The 26814-nt window shown below is 43.5% G+C and overlaps 1 protein-coding gene across 1 annotated transcript in view; it reads right to left on the bottom strand.

Annotated features, from left to right (window-relative positions):
* Nucleotides 1-26814, bottom strand: part of arhgef2b (rho/rac guanine nucleotide exchange factor (GEF) 2b) — a gene marked incomplete at its 5' end in the record, with an annotated part of 57815 nt that overhangs the window by 16679 nt on the left and 14322 nt on the right. The window contains one exon of the mRNA XM_080540946.1: nucleotides 3921-4083. Coding sequence (XP_080397072.1) covers nucleotides 3921-4083 — 163 coding nt within the window. The remainder of the gene's footprint in view (nucleotides 1-3920; nucleotides 4084-26814) is intronic.

A 26814-nucleotide genomic window follows, 5' to 3' on the forward strand; every position in this document is an offset into this window, starting at 1 on the left:
TGTGTTAACATGGGAGAGGGTTAACTGTGGTAACCTCAGTTCATATATCTTTTAGTAATGCTTGGGACCAAGAGGGATTTGAAAAGTGTGATATGTGTAAATGTCAGTGTCTATGCGTGTGCACATGTATTGAAGTCTGTCTCTCTGTGTGTACGCTTCAGTGAGACTGTGTGTGTGTGTGTGTGTGCGTGTGTGTGTGTGTGTGTGTGTGTGTGTGTGTTCGCTCGCGCGTGCCCATGTAAGTATGCCAGACTGCTTGTTAATCTCCCGCACTGAAACTACCAGATGCACTACTTCCAGATTAGGGGGGTAGCAGCTGTGTATTGGGGCGAGAGGAGAGGGAGGAGATTGGGGGAGGAGGGCTGTTTCATAGATCCACCAAACAAAGAGAAAAGTCTCAACAGACAGGGAGGGGGCGTCATCACAGACCTTACTGTATAATCCCCTTAAACCTACAGTCTGTGGCAGCAGCACTACTGTATCTACTCTGTAAGATGGATAGATAGAGAGATAGATAGATAGATAGATAGATAGACAGATAGACAGATATACGCATTGTTTAAAATCAATGACACGTCGCTAGTCAACTAGCACAGCTTGTTTTGTGAGCCTGCTAACAATGTAAAGTAGTGTTATAGTTAACTAGATAGCAGTGGGGATTATTCACCCAATCCATTTTCTTGCAGTATTTTTTTGGTGATTCTCAACAACGTTGAAACGTAGTTCCATCTTTCAAAAGAAAAGTCTGAACATGTTGATTGGTTGCTGTCATGCGGACCACATGATCAGACTGGGTCACATTTTGGTGTTGGGTGCTCACAAGCCAACTGACCAAAAGCTAGACCGTGCAGTGCTGCTTATCTTTATTTTCTAAAAAATATATATATTTTAAATATTTTTACAGCAAGAAGGTGGCAAGATGTAAAATCCATAAGTATATATATATATGTAAAGGATGTAAAAGGAAACAAACAAGATAGGCCAAACGCTACGTTGATATGAAACATTATGTAAACTTTACACTATAATGTAACCAAATCATGTCTAGGCCCCAGGCAGATACCATAACTGGTTTAAAGCCAATACACAAACAAAGAACCCAAACAATGCATGCTACCCAAACTACAGCCATGCTGTAAATAACCTGAAATAGCCACACACCTCAATCTCTCCCTTCTCTCATTCTCCCCATCCCTCCAGTGCATCTCCCCCCCCTCTCTCACCTCCAGTAATTGGCAATGATAATGTATTCATGCCCCCTTCAGCCCAATACCACCCCCTCCCCCCAAACACACGCCCACACACACCTGAACCTAGATCTGACCCTCCAAACATGATAATGATGCCCTCAACCCAAATCAATAGCCTATGAGCCGTGCTCTGAGCTACAGCTGGTATACCCCTATACACCCCTATACCCATACTCTACACCTGGTATACCCCTATCCGGTTGTTAAGTCTGACGTCAAAAGTGACGTTTAGCCATTTCCGAGTCCAAACCAGAAATTCTCCGCACCAGAGTACCTGTGAACTACAGTGGTAGAATGACAGTTTAATCGTTTTTTAGACTCGGATCTATTCATACAACAAGGGACACAGCACTTTCCCGTTTTCTCCATATTGTCAGGGTATTTGAGCCTCGGAAAAGCGCTATATAAATATAATTAATTATTATTATTATTTCGACATTTCGAAGACAGCGCCTCAGCCAACGTTGGACCCGGAAACACGTCACGACTTAACAAGCGGATTCACCCCTATACCTCTACTCTACAGCTGGTATACCCCTATTCACTCACCAATGCAATCTCCGTGCCCACTGTCTCTCTCAGTCTGAAGAGCCGGATACAAGACATACACAGACAGTAAATACACACACACACACGCACACGCGCACACACATCTCCCCCTTGGCATCAGACAAGTGTAATTACGCCCCATGCCAGGAGCCTTCCCTCTCCAACCCCATACCCCGCTATACCCCCCTTGCTTTCTCTTTCTGTCTGTCGATCTATCTTTTTCTCCATCTCTTCCTCTCAGTTTGAATCTCCTCTTCTGAGCCACAGGGGTCAAGGTAACGAGGTAAAAGCAGGAGCGTATTGGTCAATACCAGACAAACTGAAACTGTGTGTGTGTGTGTGTGTGTGTGTGTGTGTGTGTGTGTGTGTGTGTGTGTGTGTGTGTGTGTGTGTGTGTGTGTGTGGGTGTAGATATCCCAACCTGTAACCTAGTTTCTGGACTGAGACAACACAGCTTTCACCTTGCAATGCAAAGATAGTCTTCTTTATATTAATTTAAAAACGAATGTTAACTGTTTGAAGTGAACAAAAACGTTTATGTATATTCAATCATACATGTGTATCACATCTGGTGTGTATATAAATATTCCCTTTGCCTCACCCACAAGTTCACAGTTAACGTTGAGAGAATAGCAAAACAAATAAACCAATGAATATAATTTGACACTGGTGAACCTTTGTACTTGCACAATTGTTTATGAAGTGGCGCATACCACAAGGCTCATTTCAAAACAGGGAGATGATGGCTAAGCAAAAAAAAATAAAAATAACACATGCCCTTCTCGGAGTGACTTCCTCTTTTTTTTTCTCTAGCCAGCTCCCCTTTGTCTAATTGTATCATCATGCATCATTCATCCGTTTTTCCGTTTGCCTCTTCTTCTCTCACTGTTCGACATATTTTGGTCATGATTGTATGATCCTGGTCATCTGTATATGTTTAGCCTTCCAATGCCCACTGATTCTGTCTTCCTCTCGCTCTCTTATCTTTTTTTTCCTCACTTGATATCCCTCTCTCATACTATCTTCTTCTCTTGTTGTCTTTTTCTCCTTATTCTTCTCTCCCTCCCTATTTACCTCTTTCCCAACCTCTTCTATCGCTCTCCATCTACTCCCCCCCCCCCTCTCTCTCTATCTCTCTCTCTCTCTCTCTCTCTCTCTCTCTCTCTCTCTCTCTCTCTCTCTCTCTCACAGTAAAAACACCAAACTAATGACATACTTGCCTCAAGTGACCTGAGAGCTGATAGGCCCTGAGGACTCTCTCCCGCCCCCATTCTCTCTCCTGATCCTCTACCTGGGCCTTTTATTTACTCCACTCCTTCCCCATTCCTCCTTTTCTCTCTTTTCTCTGTCTTTATCTAACCAGTTCCCTCTTTCATTGCCCTCTACCTGTGTCATCTACTAAGCCTCCCTATCTTTTCCCATCTCTCTTTGTCTCTGCGTCTTCCTTTATTTGTTTGCCCCCTTTGCCCGAAAGTCTCCTCCCCTTCCCTCCTCTCTCTCTTCCTCTCCCTGTCTCAGCTGTTCCTCCAGGCCAGTGGAAAGGGAGGCAGGTCGTCTGATCAGTGCTCCCCACACACTGACACCATTGTCTGGGCCAGGCAGGGCGGAGGGAGGGGGTCCCCTGGAAGTCAGCAGCTGATTGATTCTCAAAGGGAGGGAGGGAAGGAGAGAGGGAGGGAGGGAGGGAGAGAGAAATGGAGGGAGGGGAAGAAAGGAAAACAGCGAGAGGGGAACGCAGAAGGAATCCCTCCTCCTGTGCACTCTCCCTGCTACTCCCTCGCTCTGTTTCCTTCCCTCTCTTAGTCTGTCTCTCTTGTTCACACCATCTCCCTTGTTGTTTTTGATCCCTCGCTTTGGCAGTCAGTCAGTCAGTCATTTCCACTCAAACTCACTTCCACACACACACATACACACACGCACTCAACAAAAGGGTCAACTTTGAGACCGCCCTAGTTTGTCCGACCCCGAGGCAAGATGTCTGTTGGGCCACTGATTTGGTGACATCAATACATCAATATCCCAAATAATGTTGTAGGTAATGGAAATGTAGGTTACACTGAAGGAGGTTGTGTGTGTGTGTGTGTGTGTGTGTGTGTGTGTGTGTGTGTGTGTGGTACTCACTAGGGCAGCTGAGGGCCTCTTTAGCAGTGATGCTCTTGTTGCAGGCGGAACAGAGGGTGGTGGCGGACACAGTGAGAGAGGTGAAGAGATGGCCGTTGCTGTAGCGCGCCTCCCTCTCCCGGGCCTCCTTCTCCCTCTCCTTCATCCTCTCCTTCTCTTTGTTCTGCCCAAGAGAGGAAAAGGTAGAGAGAAATCAGCACCAATCTATGATCGATATGAAACTGCGAAAGCATCACAGAATAGATTGACAATTTTTATTTTCAGAAAGCTTCAAAGCTGCCCTCAACTCACACTCACTCACACACACGCACGCACACACATGTATACACAGTACACACGCACACACATCCTCTCAAGATTGCATCTTTCATTCACAGAATAACATCACCAAAGATCTAAATGATTTTACCTACAGAAAACTCAATCAACTCAATGTCAACTCAATGATTTTGACATTATTCCTTATTGTGCCAGTAATTTTTGTATGCTTTTACAGTACACCGCCCTGGATAAGGGCAGCTGGCACATGAGGAGTAGTGAATGGGGTGTGTTTTCAACAAAAGACAAATATGCTTTCTCTCACTCCCACACAAAAAGATTGGCAGCCTAAGGACAAAAGGACACTACTGTAGCATACCGAATCTTTAATCTCATTATTACAGTGTGGAGAGCACTCTATGCTGTCTCAGCACAAGTGTATTCCGTGTGTAACAGTGTGTGTCCTGAAGTGTTATGGGTGTGTGTGTGCGCGTGTGTGTGTTTGTGTGTGTGCGTGCATGTGTCTGACTAAAGTGTGAATGTGCCAGCCTTGCCTCTGTCATATCCAGCTGTTTCCTAGCATGAGAGCCACCAATGTGCTGCTGCTGCTAGACCCCGACTGTGCTAAGTAAGTAAGCAGACTTGTCAGGTGACAAGCAGCCGGAATCTCACAGCCAGTGGCCATTAGAGTATCAAGATAATCTCTTGACGTTTGAGAACACAGACAAGCAGTTTTGTCACGCCTTTTTGTTGTACTTAACAGCTAATTGTTGACACACATTCAGGAGCAAAGTTGTTTATTGGTGGTGTGTGATTTAAAGGTGCACTTGTACGATAAATTAAATTAAAACATTTAAATATCAGCAAATAAGGAAGTCTGATTGGATGTGTAATTCAGCCATATGTTCACAAAGATTACTTCCCCATTACATTTTAACCATTTAGCAGACGCTTTTATTCAAAGCGACTTACAATTACAGATTTCCTTGGAGTAACTTAGGGCTAAGTGCCTTACTCAAGGGCACACTAGTGGTGGTGTTCCCAGGTGGGATTTGAACTCATGGTCTTCTGACCACCAGTCCACTGCCTCATAAAACATTTTGAAATGGCTAGTACGGATATTCCATGTCATATACTGTAAGCCGTGTGCATCACCGTAATTGCGTACGGTACCGTAACAAATAAAACAACATTTCAAATGCACAACCAGTCTATCATCTGAATAATGCGCTTCAACACAATTTCAACTTAATCTCCAGAAACCCTGAGATTGCGTATGTAAATAGTTGAAACTTTCCCTGTGTTTTCGCTTGCTGCTAGCTATGGCAGTCTTAAGACCCCGCCACGGAAGCTAACCCCCGCAGTTTCAGTCACGAGGGTTGCGGAGGGTTAAATTCCCTTAACCGGAAAAAACCTGTGTGTTATCGGAAAAGGAGCAAGCAAAAAGAAACTAAAGAGGGATTTGTTCGGGGTTCCTTTGAAAACCTAAACAAAACGATGGGGCCCCCATTGTGTGGAGCTCATTCAGGACACGTCCTCATTGGCCCCCCTAGGGGGCATGTAAGATACGCCCAAAGGAATAGAGAAGATAGAGGGAGGGAGGGATGGGGGGGGGGGAGTTAAAGCCCCATCCACTTAGATTAGCTAATTAAAAAAAGTGACCCCGCCAAGATTGCATCTACAAGGGTTATTTACGAGAGGATCTCCACTCCCATTTCGTATGTTAACTTTATTTAGACAGGAGTGCATTGTGACAGGGGTCATATAGTAAAGGGACACAGAATTGAAAGTGGCAATGGTGGTTTTCAACCCACTGCCAAGGGGTCCGCATGCACTGGGGCACTAAGGTGGCGTAGCGCGTTAAGCGTCGGCCATGTAACCGCTGGGTTCCTGGTTTGATTCCGGCCACGGACATATCCTGCATGTCATCTCTTCTCTCTCACCCATCCTTCCTGTCAAAATCTCTACTGTATCTATCAATAAAAAGAGAAAATGACTTAAAAAAAAAAAAATCTTGAGTCTGGCATCCTGGTAATGCAGCGGTGGTGCTGGTAGGATGTGAACAAGGGAGGGAACCACTCATGTCCACTCATGTCCCGTGGAAAGGGGCTGCATTTACAAACGTGCATGTTTAAAACACATCAGCCAAATGCATTCTTGTGATGTTCCAAAGCTAATTAAACACTTCCCCAATTTCCATTTCTCCCATGACATTTCATTCAGAATCGAAGAAAAGGGGAGCAGGTGCAAAATTGGCACTTGGCGCCAAGGCGTCTTAGTACATTTTTTGTAAGCCACTCTTTGGTTTAATCCATAGAGTTTAACCGCATCCGTGTCCAGGTCTATCCAGCAGTGTCTACCTCTGCAACCTGCTAGCTTAACTGGCGGTATCGTGTGCTCAGAACCAGGGACTAATCCACTATCTCCCCCACAGAGGAACGTTATTAGACTGGCCCAGTCCCAGATGGGCCCCATACTGTATTAACGCACAGTCAGCGCTATCACTCAGACTACCTTATTATGGCTTTTTTTTCTATAGAACTGCCTATTATGCTATCTGGCACACTGACAGACTTCCCCATCCCCCCCTCTTTTTCTCTCCCTCTCTTTTCCCTCTTCCCCTCGCCTCTGTCTTTCTCGATCCCTCTCGCCTTATCTCTCTCCTCTATAGTGGATTAACGGACTGGATTAAAATCATCTGACTCTGGGGCGATATGGGGGATGGTGTGAGAGACAAGGAATGAAAGAGAGAGACAGAGAGAGAGAGAAAGAGAGAGAGGGAGGGAGAGAAACAGAAGACATGTTGCTAGGAACATTTAATTGGAGGAAAGAATGCCACCACAACGTGGGTTTGGACAGGGGGGTGCCAGTAGTAAATTGTTACCAAATGTGAAGTAATGACTTTTTAATGAGAAGAGAGCACAGCGGACAGGGAGGGAAGAGAGATGCTGCTGTTATTTAGGAGGGATTAGTAAATACTATTAGGGGTGGGTCATGCCACAGACTTAACCTCTGCCCAAGTGTTCCAGATATCTAACCTTACTCCTCTTTGGGGTTTCACAGTGTGGGGGTGAACAGAAGACAAGGCATTCGCATTTAGGTATTATTACTCATGTATGTTGACTATGTTCCCTCTCTCTCTGTCTCTCTCTCTCTCTCTTAATTTCTCGTCTCTGTCTGACTTTCCAATTCACATGGCTTCATTGACATGACAAAAGCCGTATCATGTCAATAAGGTTTAGAAAAAGCACAGTAGTCTTTCATCCACAACCAGCTCCTGTTGATACCTTCTCTCTCTGTGTATATAAAATCTACAGAGGCTGAATCTTTTGCTCAAGGCCACAACAGCAGTATGCAAATCCCACCTGGGGATTGTGAGCTGGTAGTATCCCCTCAGGTCATACGCCTTTAACAGCCTGGCTGAGGCAGACTCTTCTCTGAAGTTCAACTCTGACCCCAGCCAGACTAAACACAGAGATGAAAGAGCTGTAAACAACAACTGTTTCTGTTGTGAAAACACAAACCACCATTGGTCAATAGGTCAACACTCATCTCTGATACACACACATACCCCCACCAGACATGCCATCAGTGGTAACTACACATTTCCAAAAACTAAAACAAATTCAAAACAAGCTGCGGTGCTGTATATAACTATGGTTGAATGGAACGTCCTAATGGAACCTCCTACCAGGTCATATCTCAAAACCCCCAAATAAAATCAGTTTCAAAAAACAAGTGAAGCAACACATCATACACATTAGATCCTAACTGAGTATTTTAATTCTATTTCTGTTATTTATTGTTGTGTGTGGATGGTTCGTCTTTGTTATGTGTTTTGTAATCAACAAAAACTGAGGCCATGAACATTGCTTTTATTTGATTTATTTGTTGTTATAAATGTTGAGGTTTTCCTTCTTTGTTATATGTTTTGTGATGTTATGTATGTTGATGTTATTCTTCTTTGTTATATGTTCTGTGATGATTTCTCGTATGTTTTGTGTGGACCCGAGGAAGAGAACCACCGTAAAGTACCACCGGGATCCTAATAAATCGAAATCAAATCAATAGACTTGCTACAGGGGACGTGATCAGAGAAAGTTCTGACTCACATTGAGGATAAAGTTCTTTGGTGTTTTGAATCGTGGAACATTGAAAACGTCTTAATCTGAGTTGAGATGAGATCTCAGGAAGCATAGTCTGCCTGTACTCCAGTGGTTCAAGTCTACCTTTGGCCACTATTCAGTAGCGTAGCATGACCAATCCTTTGTTTCATAACTGACTATTAGAACTAGTTTTGGGTCTCTGTGTCTTTATAAGGATGCATGAGATAATTTCTCTGAGACATTTGGAGAGAGGAAATGACTTGACTCGTGATACTGGGCTGCTTTATTGAGTCTAATGGTTAATTAAGGGATTAGCATGACCAGGAACCTTGCAAAGTCCTACTCCTTGCAGGCTCAGATATCCGCTTGTTAAGTCGTGACGTGTTTCCGGGTCCAACGTTGGCTGAGGCGCTGTCTTCGAAATGCCGAAATAATAATAATAATACATTAATAATGTATACATTATATTTATATAGCGCTTTTCCGAGGCTCAAATACCCTGACAATATGGAGAAAACGGGAAAGTATTGTGTCCCTTGTTGTATGAATGGATCCGAGTCTAAAAAACGATTAAACTGTCATTCTACCGCTGTAGTACACTGGTACTCTGGTGTGAGGAATTTCTGGTTAGGACCCGGAAATGGCTAAACGTCACGTTTGACGTCAGACTTAACAACCGGATACCAGACAGTTACTATGAAGCTCAGTGTGTGCAAGTTGACATAATTGACTATCACTATTTAACATTTAAAAGTCAAGTTTCTTACACCTTATGTCTGTGTGTTTTGGATGAGCCAATTTCCAATTGTCCACCAGTTTTCCGTACGCAACAACATTTCTTCGTGTAGGCTAACACGGTAGGGCTTAGAAGCTACACTCATGCCATGTTAGAGGGGTTTCATGTAAGAGCAGTGTTATATGCTCTCCCTTCTACGTCTGTGAGGTGTGCTATCTCTCCCACATACTCTTGACATTGGCAGCTGTTGTTTTTTCGTGGAAGAAACTGAACTCATCTGCAGATGTCACTCAGTGGGCCAGAGGGTGGACTTGTTTTTGGAATTGAGTGTGAACACTTGTGCTTAGTATCTGTGGTGGGTAGGGATGCACGATATTATCGGCACCGATATTTATCGGCCCGATATTGGGGAATTAATGTTTATCGGTATCGGTATTTATTATAAAATTTAGCCGATATTTAACCGATAATATGAAGCCGGAAATATTTCTGCTTCCGGTTTCCGGTTTCCGCGCTCTGCTTCCGGTTTCCGCGCTCAGGCACGCAGTTTGTATAGACGAGACGCGAGCGAAACATGCCTTCCCCGGTGTGGACATTCTTCACAATTTCTAAGGCAGATATTGCGTTTGCAATTTGCAATACATGTTCAACAAAAGTTCGGAGAGGAGGGCAAAGGTCTACGAGTTACAACACAACAAATCTAATAAGTCACCTGAAGAATCACCATTGCAAGCACGCTGTATGGAAGGAATATCAAGCACTCGTTGTAGCAGAACACGGTAGCCTAGCCGCAAAAAAAAAGCCATTGTGGATTTCATGAACTTACATGTAATGAATATACATGTAAACATACTGTATACTGTCTAAAGCTATGGTTAACATATACATGTAAACATGCAGTATACTGTCTAAAGCTATGGTTAACATACATGACATGTAAACATACAGTATACTGTCTAAAGCTATGGTTAACATATACATGTAAACATGCAGTATACTGTCTAAAGCTATGGTTAACATGTACATGTAAACATACAGTATACTGTCTAAAGCTATGGTTAACATATACATGTAAACATACAGTATACTGTCTAAAGCTATGGTTAACATGTACATGTAAACATACAGTATACTGTCTAAAGCTATGGTTAACATGTACATGTAAACATACAGTATACTGTCTAAAGCTATGGTTAACATATACATGTAAACATGCAGTATACTGTCTAAAGCTATGGTTAACATACATGACATGTAAACATACAGTATACTGTCTAAAGCTATGGTTAACATATACATGTAAACATACAGTATACTGTCTAAAGCTATGGTTAACATGTACATGTAAACATACAGTATACTGTCTAAAGCTATGGTTAACATATACATGTAAACATGCAGTATACTGTCTAAAGCTATGGTTAACATATACATGTAAACATACAGTATACTGTCTAAAGCTATGGTTAACATATACATGTAAACATGCAGTATACTGTCTAAAGCTATGGTTAACATGTACATGTAAACATACAGTATACTGTCTAAAGCTATGGTTAACATATACATGTAAACATGCAGTATACTGTCTAAAGCTATGGTTAACATACATGACATGTAAACATACAGTATACTGTCTAAAGCTACGGTTAACATAAGATCTTTATGAACTTTGGCTAAAAAAAGCATTGTGCACTGTCTATAACAGATTCTGTTTATTAGAGGAAATAATAAATAAACATTTGAAGAGTCAGAAGTGTTCTCTTTGTTGTGTTAACAATAGTGATGTAAGTTAGATTTGGTGAGATCACTATGGAATATTAAATCATCAATCTTTGCTCACTACATAGCCTTTCTTACCTTCAGGTGTGCATGAACTACAGGTTATCAACTGTGAAATTATATCTGAATGGTCTTTATTGTCATTGATATAGTACAGGTACCAAACAACGAAATTTGGGAGGGGGGCTCCCCTGGTGATAGGAAAGAAAAAAATAAAATAATAATAATATCGGTATCGGTATCGGTTATCGGCCACGAGAAGCGGGTAAATATCGGTATCGGTATCGGTTGGGAAAAATGCATATCGTGCATCCCTAGTGGTGGGTCTATTAATGCAAAGCACCCATAAATACATGGCATTCAAAACCCTCCCCTTCCTCTAACCATGCAAGCTCAGACACAACAAAACTAGACAGGAAGGGAAGGAACAAAACTCACAATTGTGACGAAAAAGGTTTGGATGGTTTAGTGGTTTGGAAATGGGTTTGTATACACGATCCCGAGAAAGCTATTTTGGTAATGCTTTTTCAAATGTTTTGCTTATTTGCTGCAAAAATGTCTGTGCTGGAGCCTCAGTGTTGACTGACTACATGCAGAGGAAGTACATTAAACTGACTTCCCTTTTCACAGATAAAACCGTGACGCTCAAAGATGAAGCCATGGAGACCTGGGGAGTGTTGGAGCTGGAGAGTAATCGGAGGATTGGACTGTTGCACAAAATCTTAGTTCTCAAGTGTTCCCAGAATGAAATGTAGACTTTGACTTAGGTCAACAGCATTCTTTGCTTAGCAAACATTTTCACCAAGAGTGACTAGCATAGCGGGCATTTTACACATGTTTTCACTGTGTCGCTGTATATAGAGTGAATCTAGGTTAAGTACACAACAACATTCACTGTCTAGGCCCTAGAGTCTAGGGCCTAGACAGTGAATGTTGTTGTGTACTTAACCTAGACTCTAGGGACTTCAACCAAAAGTCTAGTAAGTCCTTAGCCCAAATATAAAGATACTTGATGACTATAATGCTTTGTTTTGTCAAGTGTCATTATTTGTTCTCCTTGAAGTTACTCATTATAAAATGTTTAGTAATAAGTTACTAGAGATGCAATACAAGTCACACAAGCTCAGCTGACTTCTATTCTGGTTGAAAAGCTTTGGCTGTGTCCTCTCCTCCATTTAAGTTTCTATGTATTTATTTAATAGATGCTCTTTGGAATTAGGGAGTATTCAGTAGATTCAACATGGAGACTAATCAGCCTCGAGAGACAGTGAGAATCAGTGAGCTGTTTGACTTAGCTCACGGAAGCAGAATCAGCCTAGTCTTATCACATAAGCCATAAGTAGTCAACTAACCTCAGGACGAAATCATCTGAAACACTCTTCCAAAATGCACTATAGCATCTTACATAAATGTACATGAACTCTGGACAATCTTGGACAAAACATATTGTCAAGTTCATCATGTTCATAAATAGATTGGTCAGTTCTTCTTTATCTTAATTGAAACTCATCCATGTTCTTGAATTCAGGGTAAAGCCAAAGTCAGTCAGACTTTACGGTAATTCAGAAGCCTATGCTCAGATGGCATATTATGTAAACAATCAAGCTTAAACCAAAACACAGTTCTACAGCTCAGACTAACCTGAGGCGGAGCAGGAGAGTGTGTATTCAGACATCAGAGGAAAGTCACTTTGGGCTCCCATAAAACAGTTAGTGCTCATCAGCACATACTGTAGAGTCACACTGCAAGGACAACAGCCTGTCACCTTGGTCTGCAAGAACAGCAGCCCTTTCACCTTGGTCTGCAAAACAATCAGCCTGGGTCAGGCGTCTATCACCTTAATTATTGCCCCCCCCCCTCCCCCCGCGGGCTTAATGACAGTCACTGTGCTATACAAAAACAGAGGAGGGGGGATGGGCTAATTACATGCGATTATAAGTATGTCTGTACTCTACAACTGTTCCACTGCTCTTTCTGTTCCTGCGACTGTGAGTGGGGGAGGGACACCGAAAAAGGGTACGGTCAGAATCAGAACTGCTTTTATTACATCAATGTACGGATACATAGAGTAATATTCTTGGGTTCAGGTTCATTAGACATAGCAGAAATATAAAATCAATAATAGAATAAGCAGGATCTAAACAACAAGATATAAACAACAAGATGTGATAGAGAGATAGAATCCTTGCAAATACATCTACAGTGGTTTACCTAATATGAGTTTAGTTTAATGTAGAGATGTTAACATTACTATGAAAGGCATACAAGGAAGAAAACCGTGTATCATTTATGGGCATAATAAATCGTTTCTATTGTACCATCTTGAAACTACTGGGTACATCACATGGCTGCTGGCAAGGTGGACGCCAATCAATAAAAGAGGTTGTATGAAACCGTACCTTTGGAATCCATAATCAAAGGGCAAAAAAACAACCTGTGTGTCTCTTATAAATCAGATAACGCTATCAAAACAAAATGACATAGAAGAAAAAATATGAGGATCAAGCAAGGGATGGCTTTGATAACACACACGTCATCACCATAGAATGTTCAGTATTGCTGCCTCCTATTTTTCTTCCAATGCACTAGTGCACTTTGCCGCATGGATTTAAATGGGAATTTACTATGTGTAATAGCCCATGTTTAGACCAATCATATGCTACTAAATCCACGTGGGGAAGTGCACCAGTGCATACTGGGAGAAATGGGACGCACGTATATGAGCGACAGAAACAGCCACAGTGGGGAGACGCAGCTTGATGATGTCACTGACAACGTGGAGCACAACGTGGAGCATCTCTCTTTCCAACCTCAGCTGTGCTGAGTGCAGATTTAGATGGATGTAAAGCCATTATGTGTGAGGAAGAGATGTGCTGCCGGAGAACAGATACGATAATTATTAACGCAAAGAGAGAGAGAGAGAGAGAGAGAGAGAGAGAGAGAGAGAGAGAGAGAGAGAGAGAGAGAGAGAGAGAGAGAGAGAGAGAGAGAGAGAGAGAGAGAGAGAGCGAGAGAGAGAGAAAGACCCATGAGACTGAAAAAGAGTGAGTGAGAAAAAGGGAGACCTAAACGAGAAAGAACGGGGCCTGGGGTGAAGGGGAGGGGGGCAGACAGATGGAGAAATGGATACAGGGGGGAAGAAAGGACCCCAGAGAGGGAAAGAGAGAGAGAGAGAGAGAGAGAGAGAGAGATGCAGTGAAGAGACAAAAGAGTAGAAGAGAATACCTGACAAAGAAAGAAGGGTCCTAGCAGGTAATTCCATTTCAAAGCGTATTGACGGCCGAACAAAGAGAGAGACAACGCAAAAAGAAACACAAAGAGAAGTGGGGAAACTAGAGAAGACAACTACGTGTTTAGATATTATTCTCAGGGTTATGTCGTGGAACAGAAAAATACATATACTACATTGTGCATGAAGATGAAGATCCATTGTATTGGTGTAATTGTGTGTGTGTGTGTGTGTGTGTGTGTGTGTATCCTCCATGAATATGGGCATGAACATGATCTGCATGACAGGATGACCAACAGTATATTTGTGCTAATGTATACGTGTGTGTCTTCTAGGAAGGGGGGCATGATAATTGTTTGAACACAGCTATACATTTACATGTTCCTTCCTATGGTTGAGGAGAGACAGATGGCATCCATCATGAGGCTTAGTACACTTTGACCTTGAAAGGAGACAGCCCCCCCAGCCCCCCCCACCCACTGACCCCCCACACACAAACACACACACACACACACACACACACAGCACTGTGGGAAAATTAATGGATGTCCCCACTCCCCACTTTAGCAAGTGCACTGCCAGACTGTCCCAGGGGCTCACTAATTAATAAAATTAGGGTACAGCAATATGCCCGTCCACCCACCCACACACAGACAGACACACACACACACACACACACACAGAAAGATCCACCTACACATACCCATTATGTACGCACCAACACACATATGGAACAAGTGCTTCACACCTACAGACAAAGAGTGAACACACTGCAATGCATTAGTATAATAACCTAGCTAGGCAGTAGGAGTTGTTTACAAAATCTATTTCCCCTAAATCTTATTTCATACATCACCAAAGAGAGGCTTACCGTCGGTACAAAAAGAAGAAGACTCTGATGAAGGCTAAACAGCCCAAACGCACAAATGTTTTTTTTATAGTCCTTGTGGACATTTAATAATCGAACAGAGGCCATTTTCATATTTGAAAATGATTGGGGGGGGTTTCTCAGTTAAGGAACACGTTATCTGGGTTAGGTCGCGATGGGGAAGAGAGGAGAGTGGGAACCAGGTCCAACCACCCTTATGGAGGTTACTATCCAAGTATAGGACCACTATCTATCTAGCCTCCCCCATTAACTCACACTCTTCTGTTTGGTTCATGGTCCTGTTTCAATACTCCCTCCCTCCCTTCCTTTGCTTTTACTTGGAGAAGTCACTGGTCTGACATGACTTGGTCTGTGAAAATCCATGCAGTGGGAAGCCTTGTGTTGCTTTGACTCATCTCATCATTAGATCCGTGCTTATTACAAGGAAGGAAGGAAGGATACAAGTAAACAAACAGATCCCTTGTTTCAGCACCAGGTATTCCTTTACATTACAATGAGCCTGTCCATTTCTACCTCCACCGGCCTCCCCTGCTGTACACCCCAAATGCTGTTGGCGCCAACTGAGCGTGGACAGAGAGCCGGGGCAGGAATAGAGCATAGGGTAACATTGGTGTCATTAAATGTACACAGATTCGATAGGAGAAATTGAACTTGAACTGAGGTAGTGTTGGTCTCTAAAATCGGCTTTCAAAATATGGTGTTGAGGTCGAGCGTGGGAGGTAAACTGGGGCCATGTGTTTGTTTAGGCAGTTACTAACACCAGTTTGCATGGAGCGGGGGGGGGGGTGTATGGGTGTTGATATTAGAGGCTTACATTGTATCTGTCTCGCTCTTTGTGAAAACCCACTACTGGTGGGGAGGGGGGAGAAATCCCACGCTAACCAAAGCCAGAGTCACAGGAAGTGACCTAATCAAAGTTGTACCTAAAACAAACACCCTGATTGAACCCGATGACCCAGCCAGTCAGTTACACACACACACTCACACTCACACACACACCTGGTTTGGCTGCTACTGAGCGAACTCTACTGTGGTTCAACAGATTGACTATTATTTTCTATTAGCACTGGTCTGGAAGAAATTAAAGGGTATTACCACTTTTTTCCCCTCTATCTCGCCTCCTCTCTCACTATCTTGTGATCTCTCTGGTCCCTCTCTTTCTACCCTCTCCTCTTCACCTCGCTTTATTTTGTGGCCTTTCATCTCTCTCTTTCTCTTCTCTTCTAGCCTACTCCCTCTTCTATATTATGATCTTTCTTCATTCTTTCTCTTATCGTCTGTCTCATCTCCCCATGACCTCTCCTCCCTCTGAGTCTTTCTAGCTCACCTCTCTCTCTCTGTGATCTCTCTATCCCCCTACCAGTCTATTCAGCTGCTGTGTGGCGAATACATTGACAGTCACTGAGATGACAGAGAGGGCACTTTTACAACCCTCTAAAAACACAATTTAAACAGGTGCAGACACACACTGATGACCACAATGCCTGTGTGTGTGTGTGTGTGTGTGTGTGTGTGTGTGTGTGTGTGTCGACACTCACAGGGTGAGATGGTGTGTGTCTGTGTGATTATCCATCTCTGTTGGGTGTTTGTTGAGTGTGTGGGCACACTTCTGAGTGTTTAACCAGGCCATCGACCACTCAAAAGAACTCACATACTTGTTATATACTGATGTTATTCATGCAGCTGTGTGTGTGTGTGTGTGTGTGTGTGTGTGTGTGTGTGTGTGTGTGTGTGTGTGTGTGTGCGTGTGCATGCGTGTGCGTGTGTTTAGAAAAGGTGCTTTGTTCATTCTTCACATGGTCACCAAGGTCCCACCTTTGTAACCTGACTCCCCGCTCCAATACTCCTCTCCAACCCCCTTTCTCTCCCTCTTTTGCATTCCCTTCTCACTCCTCTCAGATTACAGCCTCTGAGAGAGCCACTGTGGAGATCTGGGAATCCGTAAGGTGGAAAGAGAGAGAGAGAGGTAGCATGCAGCTAAACAAAAACACACTGAAAACATGTGAAAAGATGAGAGGAAAAAGAGAGAGAGAGAGTGAGAGAGAGAGAGAGAGAAAGAGATGCATAGGGAGGGAGTGAGAGTATAGAAATGGATGGTTGGATTTAAAAATAATAATAATAATAATTAAGGAAAGGAAAAGGAGGAGACAATACATGTGTGAAGGAGTGGGTGGGTGAGTAATGATGGCGAAAGAATGATGGAAAGCTCTGCCGTCCACAAAGCAAAGCAGAGAGGGGGAGGGGGAGAAAGGAAGGAGAAGAGGAGTGGGACAGGTGAGTCGCTTTGTCGGTAACACACTAGACTAGACTGTAAGCTGATCCTTACTGTCCCTGGGCTCTCTGTGGAAACAACCACACACACACACACACACACACACATACACACACACACACAAACACACGTGTGTAGCAGCAAGAACAGAGCTAAAACATGCCCTGCTCCCTCCCATTCAGCTTCACTGGTCTGGCGAAGACAATGGACCAGTGGAAACCAGGTTAGTTCCTCAACGAACGACAAAGAAAGCTACTCTCTCTCTCTCTCGTCACATGGCTGAGTGGTTCAGGTCCATTAACCCAGCCTTCCTCATGCCTGTAGCCATATGACGCATGCCCACTTCATGAGTTGGTACTGAAGAATGGTGTGTGTGTGTGTGTGTGTGTGTGTGTGTCTCTCTCTCTCTCTGAAATGGGAGCTGGGTTGGGTTGGGCGGTAATGTATTTGAAAGCTTACAATCTTCACTTTCATAATCTGTAAAAAAAAAAAAAAAAAAAAAAAAGTGATACGGTAATACCGTATATCATGGTAAAATTTGGGGACGGTTTAACAGTGTAAAAAATGTGACCCCTAGAGCTGATGTAGAAGACTAGGATGTCCATTATGAAATACTATGAATGGAATAAGCAGGCGTTTACACAACGGTAACAATTTATGAGCCTAAGTGCCACTTTGAATGGGCGAGAGACGTTTTTTCCGGGTAAGAATCACGTAACAAATGGTGTAAACCTTAAAGCTGAAGTCATGTGCTCTCTGTCCCTCTACAAAATGGGTTCATGTCTAAACAGCTGTGAGAGTGAGGACGGTGTCTGTTCTATCCTTTCTGTTTCTATGATCTTTTTTCACTGGGCAGCAGGTCAGAGAGGTCAGTTCATAAGTCACGGCTACACCTGAGTAGGTGAAGAGTTGGTCACGTGGTCACAAGGAAAAGGGTCCTTTGGGCTGAATTTATGGCTTTGGCTTTAGGGACTGAGCGTGGTGTGCAGTGTGTAACATTTGTTAGACCACTGGTAAATGTGCCCAACAGTGTGTGTGTGTAGACGGTAAATCTCCTGTGTAGACTCCTCACTATTGTTTCTGGAGGCTCCGGGCCACTGGAGCACATAATGAGACTACAAAAGGCTGATCAAACAGACACGCTACAACACACCGGTCTGTCTGCAACACACACAGGACAACACACGTCAACACAAGTGCACACCCACCCATCCACCCAGCCTGTACCCTGAGTGGCACACACACACACAAAAAAAGGTATTAACTGACGCATCGCACATCTTTCTGACTCATCCAGACACTGTCAGCCAGACACTATTTGCGATCGGCTGTAGCATTGAACCTTGAGGGACCCCTAATACTTCAAACATTACAAAGCCCTGAAAAAGTGAACAATTACAGAAGTCTAAATAAAGGTGCACACACAGTGAGGTAGAGTCAATATGGGAAACAGTAACAGTCCGAGCCATTCCCAAATGGTACAATTGTAACACTGTGACAAGAATGTTCTCTCTATCTCCCTCTCTCTCTCACACACTCACACACACACACTCCTTTTCTCTCATCCGCTACCCGTTCCACACTCTCTCATCCCATAGCTTTTCTCCATCTCTTTCACTCTTATCCCCCACTCTCTCTCTCTCTTGTCTTCCCCAGGGCTATTACATGTCACAATCCCTGCTCTGTCCTGCCCCACATTGGCCCCATCGATGGGCCGCTGGGCGAGGTGGCATTGGGACGACTAAACAGTAATGGAGCCCTTGAGAGACAAAGGAGTGTGTGTGTGTGTGTGTGTGTGTGTGTATGTGTGTGTGTGTGTGTATGTGCACGAGTGCATGCATGTGTGTGTGTGCCAGTGTGTGTGTGTGTATGTGTTTAGTGGTTTTATTGTGCAATGCATTAATGATGGGAATCTTGGGCTGATGTGATCTGTGTCAAGTGCCTTCACTTCATCTCTCACACACATGCACACTAAAAAGCTCCAGAATCTTGCAGCTTACAACTTCATACCGAACTGCAATTTACAGAAACTGTCTCCTTCGGCAAAAGGGAGAAAGAGAAGAAGTTAGAGCCGCCTGTGTGTGTGTGTGTGGACATTGTGCCCTGGAGTATTTCATATGTGACTGTCTGGTGCTGGGAGTTTGCATTGGCATGAGGCTCTGTGTGACTATGCATGATACTAGCCTGCATGCCTATCCACCAGACACATCTGCTGGCATGTGTGTGTGTGTGTGTGTGTGTGTGTGTGTGTGTGTGTGTGTGTGTGTGATGCCATGCATGTGTTTGCTTGTTCTAGTGGGGGTGGGGGTCATGGCACTGGAATACTAAATTAGCTTCGGACAAACGGCCGAAAATTCTACAGTCAGAGGGGGCGAGTCGCACGCACAGCACACCCACACAGACACTACTAACTGACATCACTGACTCACTGTGTGCATCACCCACCAACTTCCTCTGGTAGAATGATGCACCCACACACACCTACAGTACAAACACCTACATCATACACACACACCGACTGAACTCTGAAAGACACACAACGCAGAGGTTGCCTACATCAGGGAAAACAGTTGAGGGAATTTGCATTTTATCAAGTCTATGATCCCTTCCCACCTGTATCCACCAAATATGTTGTGACAGTCAGTCATTAAAGTGTGTGTGTGTGTGTGTGTGTGTGATCTATGTGTTTGTACTTGCGCGCCTGTGTGTCATTCTATCAGAGGTAGTGTCTTGTTTTCGTCACAAGAAAAGAGCCAGAGATCCTTGCATGTCACAATTGTACTGTTCTGCAATCCAAGTCAGCTTATGATGCCACAGTTGGCCCTCATCAGTCGTATCTATGCTCACACTAATGTGTGGCAAGTCTCTAGCTGTACCTTCTCTTTTCTCCTCGCCAAACCAATCTTTATTTTGAGAAATATTGGAGGTCAGTCAGCACAGCATCTAAGCCTAGAATTTGAACTAAAGGAAATTGGCTATGCAACAATTACACTGTAACTACAGTGTTGTACCTCCATAGAAACTACTGTGTGTTTACCAAAACATCCAGGTTATAACTTCAACAACACTTCAAACACACTATATACAGCAACAGCATTAATTCCATTGGGGGCTAATGGTTGTTTTAATGGTCGCTAATGTAGTGTTAAAGTGCTCACACCAGTGCTCACCATGACTAACACAAACTTTATTGTAAACTTCATTATGTTTATCACTAAACCTTATGACTATGGTACTGTCATAACGATTGGCAAAGTAGTTCCAGACCTACTAACCGTATACATTGCATGATGTAGGCAACGTCTCCTATAATATCCACAATTGGGCAACAGTTCAGTTACAATTATTGTGAAACTGAAACAATGTCTTCTCAAATCACATGACAGGGAAGAGAGCCGGGGAGAAGTAAACAATGGACAAATTATTCTTAACACTATCTATTTTCCTGGATTATTATTAGATGCGAATTTGCCATCTACACACACACACACACACTCACACACTCTCTCACACACACACACACACACACACACACACACACACACACACACACACACACACACACACACACACACACACACACACTTTTCTCCCCCCTCCCCCATCGGTTTCCTCTCTCTCTCTCCCGGTCAGACAACGTGTTGGTGTCCCAAGCTTCGGCTACTGTGCCGCACAATGCGACCCCCCCCTCACCATGCTGTACAGAAACATTTAAGTATCTCTATTTATGTACTATGGACATATACTAAACAGAGATAACCGATCATCCACTTAAGCCCACATTGCCACAATTTTACAAAGGGTGAAACAAAAGTAGCAGAACGTGGGAGAGTAGCCCTCCTTCAGGGTGAGAGAGGGGGGGTTCCCCGGGCATTACTGGAAAGGCAACAGCCTACTCACATGTCAAAATTAATTACACTACCATTATTACAGTTTCTATTACTGTTTCAAAGGTGCTTTAATGATGATGTTCGATTTTAACATGATTTTAATGGCATTTAATGGATTTTAATGGCATTTAGGATTCGGTCTTTTGAATGCAACAACGAAGAACAGGCTTTTCACACTCACCCGTAAATTGATTTCTTTCATTCTCTCTTGACGCGTTTTTGGCAGAGGCTCCGTGACACGGGACATACCGAGGGGGCTGGATCCACGGAGAATAATGATCCTCAATTCAAACCAAATAATATACAATAGAGTTCTCCTCTATCACTTCCTTTTCTATCTTCCGGGGGGGGAAAACTCAATAATAAAAAATTCCAGTTTGATATTTCCGGCAGAAGATGAGACGTCAGATAATAGCACATGGGAGTATGAATCCGTTAACTTTTCTCTATTTGTCGGGTGTGTGTGTGTCTGGGGTGAACAACTGAACGGTTCATTCTGCAGTTGGGAGATTCGGCGTCTCAGGAGGAGGGGCCAGACCTAAAGAAGGCGGGGCTTTCGTCAAAACCTTTCATACTTTTGACCAACCACTAACAAGTATTCTGCACTAACTCCCGCCCACGGCGTCAGTAGACGTGGCCAGAAGCCAATAATATCACCTCTTGACTAGTATGGGGCTTTATTATTGTAACCACACCTTACCAGAAGTAGCGCTGTGGCTGCGGATGCGGGTTTGATAAGAAACCCCATATTTACAGTATTGAAAGCGGAATCCCCAGTTTTTCCGAGCCCCCGAGTGAGCCAGAGCTATAACTGACCGTATCTTAGCCTTGTTGACGTGGCAGAAACATGACTGAGTTGGCTTGAAACTTCCCATGTTCCCAAACCAGCTCTTTTCTCTTCTTGTTTTTAGTTTTCTTTCCTAGCACCAGGGGAGCCCCCCCTCCCAAATTTCGTTGTATGGTACCTGTACTATATCAATGACAATAAAGACCATTCATTCATCCATTCATGTTGGCACTGAAGGACCCTGCTTGGAAGAGGCAGGAAAAGTCACATGATCCATGCAGCCAAATATTGAAACTCAGAGAGAGTATGAGACAATATGTGGCCATAATGAATGAATGAATGGTCTTTATTGTCATTGCTATAGTACAGGTACCAAACAACGAAATTTGGGAGGGGTGGCTCCCCTGGTGCTAGGAAAGAAAAAAAATAGAATAGACAGTGAAAAGGTCAATATCTATGATAAGGGGATGAAAGAGAAAACATTGAGATAGAAGACAGACACCTAGGGTAGTAGGCCTACTCTAGCAGGAACGCTGGTGCTGGAGAAAGAGAGGTAGAAGAAGGAGGTTATTCAAGGGGACACTTTAAGTGGCTGTGTCTAAATGTAGAGGGAAAAGATACGGGAAACGCCCTGCATTGCAGCCCACTACAGCCAAAACACTATTTTATGGACCTCTGCAGTTCACATTGTAAAGAGATTTTTGCGCAAGTGAGAGAGAATAACTGAGTGCCTCAAGTGAGTCATGATTCTCTCAAACAGAGCTGTGATTGTGTAATGTTGCTTGAACTTACTGCCCACACTCTTCTTTCAACACCTGTCCACTCTGTCTGGACTCCACTCCCCCTCTTTCTCTTTCTCTCTTTCTTTATGCACCTACTGAAGTTTGGATTGGATTATTGGACTGGATTATCTCATCCTCTTCCTCCCATCTCTACTAAAACTTCTCTCCGTCTTCTCATCCTCTTCCCTCTACTGAAACTCCTCCTCTCTGTGCTTGAGACCTCATTTGATAGCAATTACAACCCCCTGAAATGCAAGGAGCCGTGCATGCACACAATCTCTCTCTCTCTCTCTCTCTCTCTCTCTCTCTCTCTCTCTCTCTCTCTCTCTCTCTCTCTCTCTCTCTCTCTCTCTCTCTCTCTCTCTCTCTCTCTCTCACACACACACACACACACACACAGATACTTTGTCTGACTCTCCATTGAATGTGTGTGTGTGTGTGTGTTTGCTGGATTGTTCAAGATTGACTCTTAGTTTGACTGCCCCCCTTTGAATAGCAGCTGATACCACAATTCAAGTTCTCCAAAAAGTACAACCGAGTTGAGATAGTAAACTCACTCCTCAAGTTCAAATATCCCCACCCATGCTGTTGAATAGCTAGCTTTTCGATAGCATACCTGGTTAACATCGGGTATTTGAGGCGACGGTCAGGTGTGTGGGCAAGTCAGAGGTCGCAAGTTTGAGATTTGGTCGGAGCAACTGAATTTGGGGCAACCACTTGATGTCTGTGGGACCCTGAAAACATGCGTTAGCTCCCCAAACTAATGCCAATATCTTTTCATTACTCCCTTTTTGTGTATAAAGCCCTACGGCATAAAGCCCTATGGCATAAAGCCCTACTGTAAGCCCTCCCGGTTTACCTACGGTAATCTAATTTTTGAAATTCAAGAACATCAATTACCAAACTTTTCATTTGGTTGCTCTGGTCCCGCTCTGGCAGTTTAAAGTTTTTATTGAGAACATCTTTGTTGAAAAAATGTGCTTGTTTTTCTTGATTGAGTTTCATAATGTTGTAATTTTGTATTATGTATGGTTGTATACTGTGTGTATGTTGAGCTCCCTTGTAAAAGAGACCTTGGTCTCAATGGGACTCCCTGCTAAAATAAATGTTCAAAAAAGATTTCTTTCATGTGAGACCCCCGGGCTTGAACTCCAGACAGTCCCACACTGACGCATTACTACTGTGGTTACTGTAACATGTACCTTGACGTGTGTATTATGCCAGGAAATCCTTTGTTGAGTGTGTTTACTACCTCTAGAGAGTACAGGTTGAACATACAGGACCAGGCACGCTCCCCTCTCTCCAGCTCACATCTTTGTTTCAGCACGGAGTAATAATAGTTACCAGAAATGATAAACAAACAAACATTAATTACTCTCTGTTGTCATCCATAAACCCTTTATTTATGTGTGCTTTTGTGCGCTATAGAGATGGTCATAGAATCAACAGATATCACTTATACCCCTGCAACTTACCTGTACTGTATACCAGGGGAGGCTGGCGGAGGTAGAAATTGGAGGACGGGCTCATTGAAATGCATGGAATGGAATTAGGAATGGTATACATGCATTACAATGAGCACTTCCTCCAATTTCTACCTCCAGCCTCAAATACAGTTGGAACCCACAGTCAGTACTGGGTAAGGCACATTCAAATCATGTCACATTCATCATGTTCAAATCTGTCTTGTTTTGTGGTTTAGAGGGTGTGTATGTCCAGTCCAGTATGCTCTGTGTCGGAAGTGTGTTCTCTTTGTTTGCCGTGTAATTGTGTGTTGTTCCATAGTGTGTGTGTGTGTGTGTGTGTGTTGCCTGGCAGCGCTTGGGTGGTATATTATGAGATAACACACAGGTGTTGGGCACAGCACAAGACTTCTATTGAGCATAGTCACCCAGTGACACACACACACACACACACACACACACACACACACACACACACACACACACATACACAAGAGACACTGTCAAACACTAACTCTGTGATGGGCCATTGTAAGGGAGACAACAGGCCTCAGTAACATTGAGAAGTGTAAGAGAGAGAGTGTGTGTGTGTGTGTGTGTAAGAGAAAATGTGCAAGAGAGACAATAAGTGAAGAGCAGCATTCTCCTCTTCTCTGTCTCTTCTCTGTCCACTCCAGTCAGACCACATCTACATCCCCTCTCTTGCCGCAGGCTAACCCCAGGGTCATACATGCAGTAGGAACCTTACCGTAGCTCTCTCAAACGGAAACATCCCATTGACTTTCATTGTAAAATGGCCATGCTTATCCCCACCATGGCCAGCAGTGCTGTATGTTTCCCTGCCTCTGTTCACTTCAGTCGCTTGGTTGGAATCGTTTGAAATTTAAGGGTGGAACTTTGTTGTGGAAAGTCCACGCTTTCTGATAGAGAAATGGAACCAGATCATTATTTTGCAAATGTGCAAACACAGGGTAAGCACAGGGGTACACAGGGTAAGCAGACTGACTAAGAAGGTACCGTGTCACTGTTTGAGGGGCTATACACACTACTGGGCGCCAACCCACACCATACTGTGCTGGCTCAAACATGTTATTTGTTTCTGCATTGTCTTTAACTGCACTGTTACAAACAACTATGGTGGACGCATGACCAGCACAGCTCAGCTCAGCTCAGCTCAGCACAGCTGAGTTTGGTTCAGTAGTTTGGTAAGGTGACTAGCCTATATCACAGTGCGAACACCTGCTCCATGAGCCTTATGGAGTGTCATAACTGCATGTGTGTACCAGACCTAGGCAACATATTTGAAACCATTTCAAATACGTATGTAGAACAGGTCTTGAACAGGGAAAACATGTGCCCAACTCTGCCCTTATCTTCAAATGACCCTTCTCCCGATGGGACAAAATGCTCTGTGATGTTTGTAAGGTGTTGAAACTGAGGTGTCATATGACTTGGATGGGGGTCTGGTAGGTTCCCTTCCAAAAAGCTGTTCATTTAAATACTATGGTTGAAAGTCAGGTATAAAACAGAAGTCAAATACAAATGCATTCTCTTTCCTTTGTGTCCTGGTCAGAGGTGTTGTTTCATGTAGAAGTTCATGGGGTCTGTCTTTGTTTAAAAAAGGTTCTCTCTCTCCCTCTCTCTCTCCCTCTCTCTCTAGCTATCATTTACCATTGAGAGTAGAATGTAACATTTTTCAATTAAGTATCTGCCTTGTAATAATTGTATAAGTATATTCATGAATGAATGAATATAGACATTAATATAGACATTCTGACCCTACTAGTCCTAATGAATCAAATAAAGAGGCTCCAGAGACGTGACAGGGCCTGGACAGAGGAGAGATAAGGAAGGTGAGCAGAGCTGAGTGAACATGTTGATATAAGACTGTATATGTTGATATAAGACTGTATCGATAAGAGGAAGGATGTGGTAAGGTAGGGGGGTAAACTTTACTCAGACAGGGTAAATGTGCCTGGTTAATATTCTCTGTCGCTCTGCATTCCTCTTTATGGCTTTAATATCCTCCACTCCGCCTGCCTCTGGTAACACTCCATGTACGACGTTAGAATGGAAATTTGGAAGGGAGGAGAGAGAGGGAATGAGAGAGAGAACAAGGAAGGAGTACAGGGAGTTTGTGTTAAGACAACAAGAGTAGAACTGCTTTCAATGAGTAAATGATTGCATAGAAAGGTGACATTTCTACTTTTAACAGTGTCTTGCTATGCAGAGACAAAGGAAAAGGGAAAGATATGGAGAGAGAGAGGAGGTGGTTGGGAAGAGAAAGAAGAGAAGGAGAGATATTGAAGACGAGAAATAAAAGGTTTTGAGAGAGATGAGAAAGGGTAACTCAAGAGTAAGCCTTTGTTGTACAGTTGGTGTTTACCAAGAAACAATGTGGTAAATGGGGGGGGGTTACCTATTACCACATCGGTACATTTTGGTATTTACCTCAATGCATTCAGCACAATTGGTAACTAGCTGGTACTAATGGCTCATAGCAGAGCTTGTGTCAGTGAATCTAAAAGAGAGGGAAGGGGAAGTATAAGAGAGTGAGGGAAAGAAGAAAAAGGGGTGGGATTGATACAGATGATGGGAGGAGTGGGAGGTGGAGTGATGGAGAGGGAGAAGGAGGGGGAAGGATGGCTGAGGAGAAAAACCGCTCTCGCTGATGCAATCCTGCCACCCGGCACAGCAACT

The sequence above is a fragment of the Nansenia antarctica genome (genome assembly GCF_963989245.1).
Source record: "Nansenia antarctica genome assembly, chromosome: 10".
Classification (NCBI taxonomy): domain Eukaryota; kingdom Metazoa; phylum Chordata; class Actinopteri; order Argentiniformes; family Microstomatidae; genus Nansenia; species Nansenia antarctica.